This window comes from Camarhynchus parvulus, chromosome 5, assembly GCF_901933205.1.
Source record: "Camarhynchus parvulus chromosome 5, STF_HiC, whole genome shotgun sequence".
Classification (NCBI taxonomy): domain Eukaryota; kingdom Metazoa; phylum Chordata; class Aves; order Passeriformes; family Thraupidae; genus Camarhynchus; species Camarhynchus parvulus.
The window spans coordinates 38,741,668-38,760,414 of NC_044575.1; the positions used below are offsets into that span (position 1 = coordinate 38,741,668).

Here is an 18,747-nt window from a genome sequence, read left to right on the forward strand (position 1 = left end):
CTACCAAGAGAAAACATAATTTCTGATCTGAGCATGTGGTAGGTTTCTAGCAGAAAGTTACTCTTCTTCTAAACCTGTTTAAGATGGGCAGAGTGATTCACTTTTGAGAAATCTCATCTGACAACACTTGCTGCTCTGATGTTGTCACACTTTTATTTTGAAATGCCTGCATCTTTTGGATTCTTTTCTGGCTGGGCTTTATATAGATGTTTTTCCTTAACTGTGCATGCTTGGATGGAAAGGAAGAACAGAAGGTATAAAGAATGGAGATCAGTCACAGATTCTCAGAGGTAATGAAATTGAGAGCACAAGAATAGTTGCACTAAGTTGCACTAAGACCAAAAATTAGAGTATTTTATCATTCTGTCTTTGATGGTGACTAAAAGCAGATGTTAAGAGAAAAACTTAAAAATCAAGGGTATAGCAATACCTTCCTAGGATACAGGAGCTGTCTTAGCTTTAAATGGTGTATTTATTTTCAAAATATGTAGGTTTTTCTGAGCTATGACTTGAATCCACAAAATTTTAGCCCTCGGAGAGATCTCTGGTAGGGACTCTGGTGGCACAAGACCATGTCAGGTGAAGAGTAGCCTCCCACAGATGTCTTTCTATTAATTTGATGACTGATATTTCTCATATTGGAAGAGATACAGAACTGTTGGTTCTTATTCAGGCCTCTTTAAGACACTACTGCTTAAGTGTTGAGATACTTATCTCTAGTCTTTTGTTCTTTATGTTAGTGGGAGCTTACTTTTTGAAGCTTCTATTATCAGCCTTGAATACTCTTAATTTTACCCTGAAACATTTAAAACTGAAAGTTTATTATTTCTTAAATGGATCATTTTTTGGGGATACAACCATATCCACTTCCCTCTTCAGCTGTTGAATGAATCAGGATTAATGAGAATTCAGATTATACATAGTCTTCACTCTATACTGGTTCTTTTCCTTTCCATAGCTTTGTTCAAACATCTTCACCACAATTTCTCAGCTGCCATTTTCAGTCTACTTGACATCTGTGTTCCCTGTTCATCCTCTTCATCTCTTCTGTACATTTCCTTCTTTTTCTCTTTACTGTAGTTCTTAGTTATAAAAAGCTCTAAAACCAATAAGCATGGTTCTTATAGCATGTCTGTAGTAATTTTGCTTATTATTGTCTGTGATCCAGATTTTTGTTAGTATTGTTTGCTATAGTTAGAGAATAGTAAGCTTGTTGGGGTAAAAAGTAAATTCTGTTGTGGGTTCTGTGCATCACATAATGGTTTATGAATTTTGATTTAATTTTCTGGCATCCATTGCAATACTGTTGCTGAAGAAGTGAGTTTTTCCTCAAAACAGTTTTAAAAACTTTTCTACAGTATGAGTCTAGTGACCATAATTAATGATTTTCTATTGTTTTTCTTGTGAAACTTAGAAAATCTACATCTATTACAGGAACAGCAGCAATACTGGTACCAGCAGCACCTGCTTAGCCTGCAGCAAAGGGCAAAAGCCCATGCTCAGGGACAGCAGCAGATGAAAAGCCCAGTAGTGAAAGAAGAGCAGAGAGCAAAGTCTGAAGAAGAGAAAATGAGTGCTTCAGCTCAACAGTCTGAACCTCCTGCTCTTAATGAATCCCTGCCTCCAGCATCCAAAGAAGAGGAGTCTTCTCTTACATCCACTGAAACTCAGGTAGGCTTTGTAAAGTGATGCCACTCTGTTTGTGTCCCAGTTGAGCCAAAACCCAGGAAAATTAATGCCATCAAATTCTCTGGTATACTTTGTAACAACAACTAAATGTTGTGAAGCAGTCTTAAAAAAAAAATTTGCTAAAGCTGCACCAATTAGCAAATACACTTCTTGTATATAAAATTACATATTCACCCACATGTGCACCAAACAAGTCTGAGCTGACTCCCCCGCACCATCCACAGTGTTGTCTGTGAGAACACCTCATGATATCGAAGTGCAAAACCAGGTAAGTACTCAGTAGTTGAGGAATGCTATATTTAAGACACTATTTCTTAATTTCTCTCTGGCGCTTTGTGAATTCTGGCTCCCCTTCTCTCTGTGCATTAGAGTTGGTCTGAAAGCCGAGAATTTTGCACAGAGGTTTTTTAATCAGCATGCTCAGTAACAGTTACTGTATAATAGATGGAGGTCATGATTGATGTTTGAACAGTGTGTGCTCCACTTTAACTTACAGCATGCAGGTTCCTACCAAGTGGCAGAAATAATGCACTTGGAGTTACTTTACCTCATCATGAAAAACCTGTTTCTGATTACATTTGCTGTGAGTGGCAGATAACAGATTTTCATTAATCTCTTTCCTGTAGGTAGTTTTTTTATGTATGAATAACTTAATTGCCATCAGCCTAACCTTTAGACTGTTTACATTAAGAAAATACATGTTCACATTTAGAAAAGGTGGGATAAAAATCAGCCTTCCAGAAGCTGTGGGTGGCTGGCATACTGAAATAGAGTGATAAAGTAAGGAACAGTGAGAAAGTTCCTGTAAAATATATAGTGACCAAGTGTATTTTTTTCTGACAGATGCAACTTTGCTTTGTTTATAGTATTTACCTTTTTCTGTAGCTCAATATTGAACCTCCTGATGACCCTGAGGAGGATTTGAGATTGCAGCAATTGCAAGCAGCAGCAGCTCAATGGCAGCAGCACCCTCATCAGCGGGTTGGGTTCCAATATCAGAGAATAATGCAGAAGCACGCTCAGCTGCAGCAGATAGTACAGCAGTATCAACAGATCATGCAACAGCCTCCACACTTAGAGGTGAGACACTAAGGAGGTGGTTTGATATACATCCTGGGTGACCCAGCACTCACAGTCTGCTGAAAAATACATAGTTGAATAATTTGTAATGGTTGGCTCATTTGTCAGGCTACTTTTTCTGCTTGGGTAGAAGTTTATATCCATTTTCTCTACTGTCACTGAACTTCAGAATGAAAAAAACGTTGGCAGATGGTGATGAAGCTTTAGTAGGATGAGCAATACAATATTTTACACTTCTTGTAAGATTTTTTCGGATGTACCTAGGTGATATAGGAGCAAAGCTGAACACAATATTGAATTTACTCAGCTTTGAGTGTTTTGCCACTGGAGAAACAATTCAGAAAGGTCAAGTAAACAGATGATTGCACAGAGTAATTTGGAAGCTGCTCTTTTTTACAAAAATAAATATGTACAATTATAAATGTAGATGACAAAAATAGACAGGAAATGTAGTTTTAAAAATCAGTATCTCACATTATTTTTAACTCAATTAATCAGTTGAAACCAGTATTGTAACCTTTAAGCTTTTAAGTAGAAGTTGATTATTGTATTAGAGAGTTGAGTCAACTCTTATTGGGTTGGTAGAGTTCATACGTTAAACATTTCTTTGTAGGTTGGGCTGTCTGCGTTTGTTTTTTTTTTAATCTCTTTGGGTAAACCTTAAAAATCTTGGGCAAAATCAAGCCTGATATCTTCACATAATGAAAGACAGAATTTGAAAGAAGCTTCATTTGTGCAAATAAGATCTGGCAAAGGCTTAGAGAAAAATAATGCCGGACAGCTGAGGCAATTCTGAGCAGGTTAATAGCAAAACTGAAGCCTTGAGAGATAGTCACATAATGTATATATGTGAAGATTGATTTGAGCTTTAGCCATTGTTAGGATGCAGTAATAATACATTTACACAGATTATAGATTTCTTCAGCTGTCCTGTTGGAGTCTTCTCTACATAGATATAGTACCTATGTACTATAGTATATAGTCATAAAATATATAAATTTTCACAATGTCTTTAGATGTCACTGTTAGTGTTTGCTTTTGTTTCAGTGTAGTTCTTCCTCAGGCTTGCGCCCAAGTCATCAGAAATTGTGATAGTACAAGTGATACTGAAATACATGGCTCTGAGAGTAACTGACTATCTAAGGTATTTTGAACCTATTCTTGTCATCTCCTTGCAGACAATGTCAGTGGACATGCAGCTGCGACATTATGAGGCACAGCAAAAACAGTTCCAGCAGCTTCATAAAGATTGGGAGCGATCAATGAACCAGCAGTGGCAGCATCAGCTTCAAACCTACCCTCACAAAGATCAGCTTCAAGAGTATGAGAAACAGTGGAAAGCATGGGATGAACAGATGAAAGTTACTCAGTCACATCTGCAGGAAAAAGTGACCTCACTCCAAAATCTGAAGAATCAATATCCTGCAAATGTGTCGCTGCCACCTCCATTTATTCCATATTCCCAAACTGGTCAAGGTGGCATTCCTATTATGCCTCCAACTTTACCTTCAACTACACCTCCACTGGTTCCCCCGCCTCTCTCTTCTGTTTCTCAGTTATCCAATTCCTCTGTCCATTCAGGATCCGGTTCTCAAAGCAGTCAAGCTACTGAAACAGCAAGGCCAGCTCTCCTTCCCACCCCTGGTACCTATGCATCAAAAATAGCTAGTTCAACTAGCTATTCACCTTACCATTCTCAAGTAGGTTCATCCTTTGGCACATCTGACCATGGAAAATCTCAAGGTCATCTTAGTAAACAAACTGTAAATATTTCATCTGAACAGCAGTGTGGGGAACTGAAAGGCGCTTCTGCAGTGTCTTCGACACACGCTCCTGTTGTGCAGGATAAACCGGTGAGGTCAGGTGGATTGCTTCCAGATCCTCCCAGATCAGCACGTTTTGAAGGCCCTAGAGGCCCTAGGTAAGAAAGTTTTTGTTGATTTATACATATTCCAGGCGACAAGTTTTTCAGAGATTTATTAAGAAATGAAATATATGTCTTTTTCTCAAATCTTTTTGAGGTTGTGGGAAGTGTGTATTTCAGTGGAGGTTTTGTTTTTAATGTATGTACACCATGCTCTCTGTATTTATATTTTTAAAGCAAGGATACATAGATGGCTTTCACCTGAGCATAATCTAGAGTAGTTTGCTTTTTTTTTTTTGGGTTAAGAGCTTGAGGATGCTGCCCCTCTTTAGTCACAAAGACACAATGCTCCTTCTTTGAAAATAGGAGAGCTGTTGTAAATATTTTATGTCTTTGCTGATTTTATACCTGCTATATAATTTAATCCAAGATCTTGTTTTTCTGAATGTTTTTCTTTAATACATTATACCAGGGTTTAAAAACAACATCTGTTCTATCTGCTGGTTAGTTCTAGATGGGTTGGTATGATGTCTGCACAATCAAAGGGCAGTGGTGTTCTGCTCCATTGTTTCTATCCTTGTGTACTCTGCTAGACTTTACAGTAATATCTTCATGGTTATTCCCCTTCTCTTTGCTTCCAAAGTGATCAATCATGAATGATAATTTGAGAATTGCTAGCAATGTACGTGAGCTTCATATAAATGAATCATTTTTACCTCCTGGTAATTTTTAAAAAGTGTTTCTGTTCTGGGGATTTGTTGGATGTACAGTTCTGAACAGACTGTTTTCATGACTTGCTAGTGCATGTCTTTTATGTGTGTTGGTTTAGAGCTCAGGGGTATTCAATGATAGGCCCAGGTTGTCTTTCTGGGCTGTGAGCAGACATTTCTGGTTCATGTCCAGCTTTTCATCCACAGTAATCCCAAGTCCTTCTTGGCAGGGCTGCTCTCGATCCCATCACGCAGCCTATACTGAGACCGGGGGCTGCCCTGACCCTTGTGCTTGGCCACATGAGGTTCCCATGGGCCTACTTCTCAAACTTTTCCAGGCACCTCTGGATGGCATCCTGCCCATCAGGCATGTCACCCACACCACTCAGTGTTTGGTGTCCTCTCCAAACTTGCTGAAGGTGCACTCAGTGCCGCTGCCTGTGTCATTGATGAAGTGTTCAGTCATCTGAGGGACACACTTATCACTGATCTCTGTCTGAATGTTGAGCCATTGTCCCCTATCCTCTAGATGTGACCATCCTGCCAGTTCCTCATCCACTAAATAGTCCCATCCATCAAATCCATCTCTTTAGAAAGAAGGATGTTTTGGGGGTGCATGGAATAGGCCTTAAAAAAGTCCAGACAGATGACATCACTAGCCCTTCCTTTATCCATTAGTCACTCCATCATAGAAGGCCACTGGGTTGATCAGGTAGAACTTGCCCTTGATGAATCCGTGCTGGTTGTCTCCCATCACCTCCCTGTCCTCCATGTGCCTTGGCCTAGCTTCTGGGATGATCTTCCCAGGCACAGAGGTGGGACTCACAGGTCAGTTTCCAGGGTCCTTCTTTCTACCCTCTTTTAAAATAGATGCAGTGTTTTCCTTCTCACAGTCACCAGGTACTTCACTGACTGTCACCATTTTCTAGATATCATGGCTTGGCAAGTATAGTAGCAAATTCCCTGAGTATTCTGGGATGTATCTCATCAAGTCCCGTAGACTTACATATATTCAGGTTCTTCAGGTCATCATGAACCTGATCTTCTGTTATTGTGGGATTGACTTTGCACCCCTAGTGCCTGTTTTGCAGTCCATCCACTCAGGAGGCATAGGGTTGTACTTGACTTTAGACATGAGTTCTCTATTTTGTGTGAAATTAATCTATAGGACTTTAATATGACATGTTCATTTGAATAAAATTTCTGTTGCGTCATCTGTAGATTTGACGGACCACGAGGAAGAGGATATGACAAGTTTGAAGGCTCAAGGCAGAGAGGACCTCGTTTTGACTCCCAGCGCTCAGAAGGATACAGGTCACGTTTTGACCGACAGAATACAGATGGACAGTCTTCAAGTAGATGGGGCTCTATCCCACGAGGACCAGCAGGACAATTTTATACAGCAAATGCATCACATGGACACGGTTCCCGACCTAGTGGTCCACGGTGGATGGGGCCCAGGCCTCATTTGGGACAGCAGCAGCAGCAGACACAGGTAGACTCACAGTCAGAAAGCAAAGAACCTTTTACAGACACAGCTGGTGATCAGCAGTCTGTAAGCAGAACTGAGTCTACTCCTGATGCACAGAGTGCAGGTCCCATTGAGCCAAATGAGGACCTGACAGACACTCAACAGGAGCCATCCAAACCTGAAGTGAAAGAACCTAGTTCAGACCCTCCTAAAAAGTGGACATGGAGTTCACATGATCCCAACCAGCAAGTAGAAGAGTCCAAGGCACCCACCCCACCTATTCAGAACCAGAATACAGTACCCCCTGCAGAAGGAAATGAGGATTTGGATTCACCTGATGGCCAGTTGACTGCTTCAGATAGCACCCAGGGCCTACCTGGACCGGAAGGCAGAGGAAAAGGGCCATTCATGCATGAAGATAGAGGAAAGGGACCAGGAAGCAGAGGAAGGGGCCGTGGCAGAGGGCAAGGGGAGGGCCGTGGCTGGGGAATGGGCCGTGGCCGGGGAATGGGAAGGATGGATGGTGGCCGGGGAATGGGAAGGATGGATGGTGGTTGGGGAATGGGCAGGATGGATGATGGCCATGGCCGGGGAATGGGCAGGATGGACGATGGCCGTGGTAGAGGATATGTGTACAGAGGCAGAGGGCAGGCTAGGCAGCCATCCATCCGTGGCAGGGGAGCATTCAGGAGGGCAGACAGCAGGGAGAGGATGCCAGATAGACGGTCAGGCAGCAGGGAGAGGATGCCAGATGGACAGTCAGGCAGCCGAGAGAGGGGGCTGGGTGGACGGTCAGATAGCCATGAGAGGGTATTCTCTAACCGAGACAGAGAGCCACCTGGACGGACAGGCAGCTGGGACAGGGGACGGGCAGGAAGCCGGGAGAGAGGCCCGGTGAGACGCGCCTCTAGCCGGGAAAGAGAGCCCATGCGGCGGGCAGGTAGCCGGGAGAGGGAGCCCATGCGGCGGGCGGGTAGCCGGGAGAGGGTCCCCGTCAGGCGGGCAGGTAGCCGGGAGAGGGTCCCCATCAGGCGGTCAGGTAGCCGGGAGAGGGATCTGGGCAGGCGGGCAGGTAGCCGGGAGAGGTGTCCCATCAGAAGGGGAGATAGCCATGAGAGGGAAGCAGGAAGATCTGAAACAGGCAGTATGGGTAAACCCATTCACCTAGGAGATGACCCTGACAAATTGCCTCCGTACCATCGAGATGAAACATTCAGGGGTTCTTGGGGTCATGAAGACGATACAATGCAGGAGGAATTTCCTTTAGATAGTCAAGATGACCCATCTTTGGAGCATGAGCAGTTAGATGAGTGGGAAAGAGAACAATACTGGAGAGATCACAACTCTGATTATCAGGATGATTCTGTACATGTGTATGACAGAGATGACAGGTTGCAATCCCACCATTCACTGCCTCCATTGTCTCCCCTACCACCACTACCTCCTTTATCATCTGATCACGACAGACGAGATTCGTGGTGGGATGACTGGAAAAGGCCAAGAGAAAGGGAACTGGAGAGAGATCTAGATAGAACTGGAAGATCCTCAGATATTTATGATCAAGATTTAGACAAAGAATGGGATAGAGACTGGGACACGAGACCTATGGATGACAGAGAAATGGGGAATCGTGACCTGGATATCCCCCCTCTACCACCATTACCACCCCTTCCACCTCTAGACAGGTATCGTGAGGATAGGTGGAGGGACGATAGGAACAGAGATCATTATGACAGAGATCTCCGAGACAGAGGCGAGCTTAGGATTCGAGAATATCCGGAGAGATACGACACGTGGCGGGAGAAGCAAGACTACCTTCCCGAAAGGACTGACTGGGAGAGGGAACGCTTGTCAGATAGGTGGTATCCAGATGATGGAGAGAGACTGAGGTCTCTGGATGACCACTCAGATACATCCCTTCCTCCCCCTTCACATTCCTCTGATATGCTGGGAGCAGATTCAAACCTGGACTCTGACCAGTCCTTGGGAGGAGTGATGGTCCTAAGCCAAAGACAGCATGAGATAATTCTGAAGGCTGCCCAGGAGCTCAAAATGCTTCGGTGAGTTGCCTGGTTCTGTGATTTTGAATAGGAATCCCATTGTGTGGGATCCGTTTGAGTCAACACAGTAATGGCTTCATTTCTTTTACCTGCAGCATAATAGTAGGAGCTCATGTGGAAGAAGTTATTTGAAGTACCTTTACCACAGTTTTTGTAGATGGACTTTCTTTCTTAAATAGATGATTGTCCCTTTTCCTGTGAATATGGTGCTCCATGTATGTTACTTTCCAGGAAGAGATCTGTCCCATCATCTGACCAATCTTTTTGTTATCCTCAAATAAACTTGTGGATAATTGCTTTTCAGTATTTTTGGTGGTATCAGATGAGCTTAGTGATAATTGCTTTTTAGTACTTACCCCTCAAGACCTACATTAACGTAGTTCTTAAGACCTATTTTTTTTATATTGCTCACTTTAAGTTAAAACATAGGTGGGGTTTTGTTCGTTTGTTTGTTTTTTTACAGAGCCTCCTCATTTGAAAGCAAATATTGTCAGTGAACAATTTTCTCAAATTCAGTTGATCTTAAGTTCTGGGAATCAGCATAAAAGTAGTGATATAACAGGAAGATATGAATGCAAGAGTTTATCAAGACTGTATTTTTAGAAAGCAGTACTAGACTTCCTAAGGCTGTAATGAGTGTTTATTATGAAATTAGTAATAGGAGAGATGGGGCTGTATGAGGCTTTCAACAACCTAATCTAGTGAAAGGAAGGCTGGAACTAGATGATTTTTGAAGTCCCTTCCAACCCAATCCATTTCATGATAGAGATGTTTTGCACTTTTCTTCAGACTGTTTTGTTTTCAGATTTGTAAGACTGCTGAGCACCTGTCCCATATAGAAGGTCTTAGATGCATGCCAAAATGCAAGAAAAATAAATTTTTTAAAAGGAAGAACTTTTATTCTGAATAATTTAGTAATTTACTGCAATTAGATTAATTCAATGGTGTTATTAACTGTGAAGTCTGTGTTATAAAGTAGTTTTTGCTTAAAGTTTGGAGTAACATTATTTTCAGCTTCCTGACTTTCCCGTTGCCTCAGTTGCCCAGCATATGTTTTGCTGTTTATTGTGGCTAGCTGCAAGCCAGTCACTTAGGCTAAGGAACACAGTTTGAGAATCACTATGAGAGAAATTTGTTAGGGCTTAAATAATTTAAACATAGTCACTAAAATGTTTTATGTAAAAAGTAGTTACATATGCATCTTTCAAAGCCAGTAAAAAAGGGAAATATAAACATGATACTGATTTTTAATAGAATATGAGAGTAATCTTCAAATTAGTTACACTAGTACTTCTCATTAGGTTCTTATGGGCAGATGATTTAAGTCTGAACAGTAGGGACAACTTTATGGAGATTACTTATTAATTTTTATGGGGATTTTTTGAGCCAAGTGTTATACCAGTAGTGTGGTACATAACTGCTTTCATCTCCAAAACTAAAGCCTTCATCTGGCTTTGCTTTTATTGTGTGTAAAACAGCATGGTCTCAGCTGCAGCCTGTTCTGTATTTGTGATCCAGTGTAGTGCTCAGTTTACTCTTTTGTATTTACAAAACGCTGAGGATTCTTTTCTTTGAGCCAAGTTCCCCTTCTGCTGAACACTGAACTGGTGCATTACTGGTTAGTGTGGTTTCTGTTACGTCTGGTTACAGAGGGATCCCATCCCTAGTTGTCATTTAAGAGACTGCTTCAATACACAGAGTTATTAGCGATTGAAAAGCCTGGATCAAAAAATGCTAACAAAAACTGAAGGGCAAGAAAATAATATTCACTAGAACTTTGTAATCCAGTGATTGTAGTACTCACAGCTGAACCGGGTCTCTGCTCTATAGACTATGTATTGGTTGTGTATTAAATAGCATTTTGATATATAAACCAAAGAAGCAAAAGTTAGACTCATCGTTTGGTTTTTTATGTATTGGAATCTCTTGTGCTTTGTTGGCCTCAATCCTGTTACCGTGTGAACCAGAGCAAGTAACTGAGAGCACTTAGGTATGTGTTTCCAAGGGGTTTCTTCCTTGCAGAAGGTGTTGACAGAAACCAAAAATCCAGCTTTTCTCTTTACTGTTCAAATGGAGTGATTCTGGCAAAGCACAAAAGCATAACTACATGTCTTAATAGAATTGTGATCAAAAAGCATGCAGCTAATACACTAAATGCTTCCATGGTTAGGTGGATGTGAAACAGGGATTTCTGAATCACAGCAATGCCCATATAAAACCTGCTGTGTCCTTTTCTTCTTTTGGCTTTGTCTCTGATGCTAGTGTAATATGTGTTCTCACTATGAGCATTGATTTCTTTAGTTTTTCATTTAAACTATAGACTGATAACACTTTCTTATGATGCATGTGCAGGGAGCAAAAAGAACAGCTACAGAAGTTGAAGGAGTTCAAACCTGACATTTCCACCCAAGACTCTCCAAGACCACAGAACACAAGCACAAGGCCAGGTGCCTTTCAGGTAAATTCATCTTACACTGATAACATGTTGGTAGCAATTACTGTTTATGTATATTGAACCAGTTCTACACACTGATGGTCAAATTTCTCTCTGGAGTGCTTCCCCAGCAATCCTTACACCTTAGCTATCTTCTGTTGAGGCAAAACAACTTCCTCATTTCTTTAAATTTTCTAAAGCATTTTCTGCTCAGTCTGTTGCAGCAGACCTCTAGTTAGGGGTGGAAATGAGCCAAGACACAGACTCTCATTTAAAATGTGAAAAGGGTCCTGGTTTATTCTTCTTTACAGTTTAGCCATCCTGACTCTGACTACAGCAAACTCCTCTCTTGGCTTCTCTGACAGACTGACTGCTGGCTATTTCCTGCTGGAATAGGACTGCAGGTATTTCCTTGCTGCCTCTGACTGCAGGCTTTTACCTAGCTCAGCTGTGACTGCAGGCTCCGACAGCAGGCTCTAACTCTTATCAGACCCAGACTGACCTCGCAGCAGATCTTTTGCAGCAGCAACTCTCTTCCTTGTTTTGTTCTTCTTTGTGTCTCTCTGGATAATTTCTTCTTCCTCAGGCCTCCTCTACCTCCTCAAGGTCCTCTTCCTCAAGGCTCTCCCTGACTGGCCAACCAATCCCTTCTATCACACTTACCTTTATTAGTCAGAGCCCATTAAAGGCAAGGCTATTCTTCTTTGGTCATTAGTACAACTGTGACTTATCAGGGGCGAGGACCCTTGTAATCCCTTCTTCTACACCTACAAGTCCACCATGTCTTCTGAGTATGACCCATCAGGGATGGTTGCACATAAAACAGTCTAGATTGCTGTAGGATAATGTGCAAAAAGAGGCGAGCTCTCCCAAAACAGGGATATAAGGTTCACAAGAAGACCCTGTTTTTCTTTGCTTAAGTTCTTTCAATTTGCACTGCTTTTCCTGCTTCAGGAACTATCTCCTCTTTGAAGTTGGGAAAACTTGAAGATACATCCATCAGAAATTGAGATATTTCAATGTAGCATGGGCATTCGCCTTCTGTTTGCTGTTTTTATTGAGAGTTTTTATTACCTTCTAGAATATCATGAAGTGCCTGGAAACTCATGTTTGTGTACCTCCATCCTGTTGTGATGCAACTACTCCTCTACTGCTTAATTTCCTGTGCAGTTCTGGGAACTGTTCTCAGATACTTATATTTGGGTTTTTTGATAATTCAGAAATCAACTGAACTTCTGCAGTCATGCTAACTCAGGTTTATCAATCCTTCCTAGAATGAGTAAACAGTTTTGTTAAATGTGTATTGGAGGAGACATCTGAGTTGATGCACCGTCTTTGTTCTTCATCACATCTTAACCCCAAAGTTACTCACACCAATAAATTTAGCCATAAGGTCTTCTGGCTCTGACATTTAGCCAGACCAACCTTTTTTTGTCCCTCCGTCCAGGGAAGTGTTATGCAGTGAATGAGGCACTGCAAGTTTTCTTTTTGCTTAGGTGACCTCTTCCTTGTTTACAGTGTTTGTAAAGTAAAATAATGGAGCTGGTTTGCTACCAAGAGCTGCAGATATGTTGATGCCTTTAGGAAGTTACTTTACTCTATTTTGAGATTTTGTATCTCAGACTACTTCACTTGTCTGCCTAGAAGTTTTCAAACAACTTTTGTCTTTCTTGGAATTCTTCCTTCCAGATATTTCTGCCGTGACTTTGAGTTATTATTAGAGAGCTCAGCTTTGTATCTATAACCGTCCTGCAATTTTTGTTGTATGTTGCTAATAAGGCTGCCTGTAACTTGGCATCTGCTCTGATGCTGAAAAGTCTTGTAATGTGTGGGGTTTCTTGTGGATGTTTGGTTCATGAAGGATTTGGTTTGGTTTGGTTTTCGACTAGGCAAGACCTTTCAATTTCTTTTGTTCTTCTGATATTTATTTTATTAAGGTTTTTCCAGGTATTTCTGCTCTCTGAATTTTTCCAGTGGTTTCCACAAAGAAACTGGCCTTAACAATCCTTTTGCATCTTACCAAGCTGCCCTACTTTCAGATTTTCAGCCTTCACACAGACAGCAGGAATCTTTGCAGACAGCAGGAGGCTTTGGAAATAAACAGTAGGCACTTTTGAACTGAAATAGGCCTACTGGAGCTAAAATTGGTAAGGTTATTTTAAAGAAAATCAGTAGTGTTTAAGCCCTCACATAGTGAGCAAACGCAAAATTAAATCAGGCCACTAGTTTTCAAAAATAGTCCTCCTACCTGTAGCATGTTGGTGGAGGTACTAGAAAATGTGTATGGTTTGACTGCCAATTGCCATTGCACATACTGAGGAAGAGAGAAGGTTAGTTTGCAGATCTACATTAAAAGTGCTTTCTGCATCTAGGTCTCTTCTCATCTATCTTCAGAGGCACCAGTAGAAGCCCAAGCTATTAAACCTTCTCCTGCTGTTATTATAAAGCCTCCCGTGTTGTTCAGACAGCCCACCCCTGTGACAAGACCAAGTGCCCCACTGGCATGGCCTACTACATCTATGACAAGGCCACACGCTCCAGTTTCTACTCCAACTACAACCCCAAGTCATGGTCAGTCTTTAAAACCATTACCTTCTGCTGTGGAACAGGAACGCTGGGATGAGGACTCTTTCCACGGACTGTGGGACACAAATGAGGATAAAGGTGCCAATATGGAGTACGAGTTGTGTAAGCAGGAGTCCATGATGCCTCCCCCTGTCTCCTCGCCTGTGAAGGTGCCTGCTGTCCACACTTCCATTCCATCAGCTGTACCAGTGTCCCTTTCTCCGGTTATTCCAGCAGTTCCCAAAGCACCCATCATTCAGCAAACGGTGGATTATGGCCACGGGCGAGGTGGGTATCACAGTGCATTTGATATGTATCAAAGAGCTAGTTAGTCCTCCTGACCTTTTTGTTTTTTAACGGAGTGTGCCATGCAAAGTATGCGCATTCTGCAGTTGATGTGTAGGCTTATGTGCATTAATGATGTAATGCTGATCAGTTATAAGGAGTCTCTAACCTTTAACCAGTTATGACTCTGAGTTTAGTGTTTTTCTTGATGCTTTTAAAAAGAACTATTTCACATTGATGAACAGTGTATTTTCCATGGCTACTATTCCATGAATGGTGTACAGCCATGGGTGTTTCTAATAAGTACAAAATTATGTGCTGTATTTAGGTTCATAGTGTTACTTTCCCTTAATCCCTTTGTAGGTGAGTATGGAAATAACTGGACTAGAAGGTACTTTGGATGGTTAGAGTTCTTAGGTGTGACTAGTGATTTAAAACAGAATGTGGCTGGTGTTTGCATTATTTATATACTGCATAATGGGTGTGAGGTACCCTCTAGCCAGAGGGGGAAACAGAGTCTGGTTCTGAAGGGCATGCACCCTATACAGTTGTTTAACACATAAGTATAAATAGTGGAGGGCTCTGCTTTTTACTACTGAACTTACCAAAGCTAAAATTCAACACTAGTTTTTAATAGAATTGATCTCCCTCCTTTAACAGGAGTGAACTCATGTCATAAAGAAGTTCTTAAATTGTGCGTTGTCATTTAAAGACTGTTTTTTCTCTCTCTAAAGGACCATAACAGGACCAGAAGCTGTATCTGTTCCATTAAGTAGATGTTTTACTAAAAGCTGTTTGAAAAAATGTCATTGTTGTGAGACTTTCAGATACTATTCTTGACATTACAGTAACTCTTGTGAGTTATTAAAACTTACAGAGCATTTTAATGTTTAGAATTTTCTGACACTGCATGAACTCACCTGAAAAGGCAGAAGTCCCATTGTTAAGATGAGTGGTTTACATACACACACACAAACCCACTTCATCCTTTAAAAACCATGGTGCTGTTTATTTATGTAAAGCTCTTTTTGCATTTTCCATTAAAAGAAATTATGGTACTTTGTTCTAGTCACTTTTAATGCCATTGACTAATTACTTTTCAAGAAGAGGAAAGAAAATACAAGCATGTGTTTTAAAACCTTAGGATTCTTTTGTTTATTTTCAACCAGATATAACCACGAGTAAAGTGGAACAGATTCCATATGGGGAAAGGATAACCCTTCGTCCAGAACCTCTACCGGACAGGCAAACATTTCAAAAAGGTAGGAGGTGCTTGGCTAGCTTTCAAAGAGTTAGTTAGCTCTTAAGAAAAGTTGTAAGATGCTAAAAGCTTGTTCAAACTGAGTAACTCTTGTTTAAGCTACAACCACTTTATTTTCATCAGAGGTCCATAGGAATAACAGTTTATATTTTCAAGAGGAGTACTGCAGTCAATAACCTAGCCACTTTAAAAATTCAGTTTTGTAGCTTTAAGTAGGACTGCACAGTTTGTCTGTTGCATAGTTTGGAAAAGAGTGTCTGATAAAGTGCATCCTAGCTCGCATACCATATACTTTTCTTGCATTCTTACCTGTTGCCTTCTTTTTCCAAAACAGTAGTTTGGATTTCTCTGGGTTTCTCCCTTCAGAGCATCCAGGTCGCTACAATAGAGAAAGAGATCGTGAGCCTTATTTTGAGCGTCAGGGTAATTCCAGCACAGATCATCGGGATTTCAAGAGGGAGCGGGAATTGCACAGAGACCGAGGCTCTGTGGACTACGAACGAGAGAGGTTTGACAAGGAGCGGCATCCCCGAGACGACAGGTACATGGTTTTGGAACACTATGGACATCAATACACTTGAGGCTGTGTTGTATATCAGGCTGTCTGTTTTGCCTGTGAGGTACATGTTCCTTTCACTCTGGAATCCACAGTGGAAATTCACAAAACACTTTCTTGGCAGGGTTCTTCCTACCACGCCTTCAAGGACTCAGTCTTACCGTGACAAGAAAGACCATCCATCCTCCAGGCGAGGTGGTTTTGACAGGCCACCATATGAACGAAAGACAGATCGTCCAGCATATGATCATGGGCCTCCCATGTTTGGAGGTATAGTTTCTCTATCTTAAAGTCTTGCTAGAATATTATAAAAAAATAGTGGTCTTGCAGAGGTGAAGATTAATTGGTAGAAGATTGACTTGCAGTATTTGTTTGTTCAAAATATATAATTCAGGAAAATCTTTTTAGGTGGTGGTATTTAGTTTTGTTTCTCACTGGTGTTGAGATTATAAATGAAACTGTTATATACTCTGCTAAAAACTGTCTTTGATTGCAATAGGTTTAAGATTAGAAATTTTAATTATTTATGAGGACATATCTGTGAATTTAACTTAAAATAATGAAGGTCTGTTTAAATCAGCTCAGAACATCTTAATTTTTTATTTTACTGAACTAAGAAAATTCTTCTGTCCAAACACTGGAATTTGAAGGTGATCGTAGAAATTACCCTGAGGAAAGGATTCCTATTTCTGCTCCATCAATGCCTCGTCAGCCACCACCAGCTCCACGAGTAGAAAGGAAGCCAGAATCTAAAAATGTAGATGATATTTTAAAGCCACCAGGACGGGATAGCAGGCCAGAGAGGGTGAGTGTACATTCTGAAAGCAACATTTGGTTTGAACAAGGTCTATATTCAGATAAAATGCTGGTGGATGCAATATGTTGGGAACAAGTGTACATTTGAGGAAACTCTGGAAGTTACCTTGGTTCCTTTGCAAATGCCTGGAGTGTTGTAGCATAGCAATTAGGAGTCCACAGGAGGGGTAAACTTCATTGGAATGCTCAAAGCAAATTAGTGTGTAATATTAAGGTGTTTTGGCCTCTTCTGAGGTCTTCACTTTGGGTTTTGATGTATCGGGGAAAGACTCGTCTTTACCTAGAGATTGGCAATGCGCCATATTATATAAGAAAGAACACAATTTAGGTAAAAATATTTAGGTAAGTTTTCATTCAGCTGAATGAAAGAAGTTAGTGAAACTGAACCAGATCTATAGCATGCAGCTAAACTGCTGAGGTGATTAACATAGAAAACTGGATTATGTGGAACTACTACCATTTCTCACAGCCTGGTTTCTAAAACAGACAGTGAGTGCTTGATGATGTGCAAAAGTGTGAGCCCACAGCACATAATTCTCCAGAAGAAAATATTTGCAAAAAAGAGTCTGTTAAATGTAGTACAGTATCATATCTGCTTACATGATCTTTGTTTCAGATTGTGATCATCATGAGAGGGTTACCTGGCAGTGGAAAGACACATGTAGCAAAACTCATCAGGGTATGTAAATAGGCACTCACTGTGTAGTGTTGCTTGTCTTTTACATGTGCTTCCTCTACTGTTTGCTTTCTGTTTGCCTAGAATTCAAGTCTTGTTATTTCATGTTCCATGTCTTCATGTGCTATGTGAATCTCCACCAGTATTAGCAAGCAGGAGGGATACTACTCTCTTCTTGTTTTTACTATTGAGCAGGGAACTACTGTTGACTAAAAGTATTTTGAAGTATTTTGAAGTGTAGCAGAATGGAATTTTTAAAGCAAAGGTATATGCTTTCTTTTTGCTTTCTTCCCAGGATAAGGAAGTAGAATGTGGAGGACCTGCACCAAGAGTGCTCAGCCTGGATGACTACTTTATCACTGAAGTGGAGAAAGAGGAGAGAGACCCAGATACAGGGAAAAAAGTTAAAAAAAAGGTAGTCTTAATTCTGTTGTTTTTCTTGACAAAGAAACAAGACATTCTGGAAAAACAGTGGCAATCAGAATTCCAGTCTGTGGGGTGGGAAGAGTGCAGAGGTCTCTGGGCTGTTTTTCAGAACAAGCCAATATAACTTCAGGTTATATTAGGGTGGTATAAGCAAATTCTTAAAAACTGAACTGAAAGGTGTTTTTCCTACACCAGTGTACTTTGTGGTCATGCCATTGAGGTGTTGAATATTAGCCATTTTATAGATGTCCTCTTTCTTAATGCTTTTGTCCTTGGTAAAGGTGATGGAGTACGAATATGAGGCTGATATGGAGGAGACCTACCGTACCAGCATGTTTAAAACTTTCAAAAAGACCTTGGACGACGGCTTCTTTCCCTTCATTATCCTTGATGCTATCAATGACAGAGTGCGACACTTTGAACAGTTTTGGAGTGCTGCAAAAACAAAGGGGTTTGAGGTAATGGACCTAAATAGCATTTGAACTTGCTGCTGACAGCCATATGCTGATGTTTCTAAACTTTTGAATGGAAAAGTCTCCCACATTCAGGAAAAATGCTGTGGTTTACAGTTACAAATTGACCTTTCTTAAAGTGTATAACTGCAAAGTGTATCACAAGGTAGAAAAAGAGCTCTAAAAATTGGTTTACAATATTTAATAGTCTTTTTCTTTCTAGGTGTACTTAGCTGAAATGAGTGCAGATAACCAGACATGTTCCAAGAGGAATATTCATGGGCGCAAGCTAAAGGATATCAGCAGGGTAACTATATACATCTGGAGTCATACTGTGCTTTTGGGGCTGCTGCTGTTTGACAACTATAAACTACATAATGCTTATACTTTTCCTCTAAGAAA

General features: G+C 40.9%; 1 protein-coding gene across 4 annotated transcripts in view; it reads left to right on the plus strand.

Annotated features, from left to right (window-relative positions):
• The window catches only part of YLPM1 (YLP motif containing 1), a 40,281-nt gene that overhangs the window by 4,113 nt on the left and 17,421 nt on the right, over positions 1-18,747 (plus strand). For 3 of the 4 annotated variants that reach the window (XR_004060749.1, XR_004060750.1, XM_030948886.1), the window contains exons 2-15: positions 1,435-1,671; positions 2,575-2,769; positions 3,948-4,690; positions 6,565-8,874; positions 11,227-11,332; positions 13,918-14,161; positions 15,328-15,420; positions 15,786-15,960; positions 16,100-16,245; positions 16,593-16,780; positions 17,408-17,470; positions 17,763-17,882; positions 18,175-18,351; positions 18,569-18,652. Coding sequence is in view for 2 of the 4 variants with exons in the window: in XM_030948886.1 (XP_030804746.1) it covers positions 1,435-1,671; positions 2,575-2,769; positions 3,948-4,690; positions 6,565-8,874; positions 11,227-11,332; positions 13,918-14,161; positions 15,328-15,420; positions 15,786-15,960; positions 16,100-16,245; positions 16,593-16,780; positions 17,408-17,470; positions 17,763-17,882; positions 18,175-18,351; positions 18,569-18,652 (4,881 nt within the window). In the remaining 2 variants the exon portion in view is untranslated. The remainder of the gene's footprint in view (positions 1-1,434; positions 1,672-2,574; positions 2,770-3,947; positions 4,691-6,564; positions 8,875-11,226; positions 11,333-13,917; positions 14,162-15,327; positions 15,421-15,785; positions 15,961-16,099; positions 16,246-16,592; positions 16,781-17,407; positions 17,471-17,762; positions 17,883-18,174; positions 18,352-18,568; positions 18,653-18,747) is intronic. The other variant, XM_030948887.1, reaches the window with a different exon arrangement.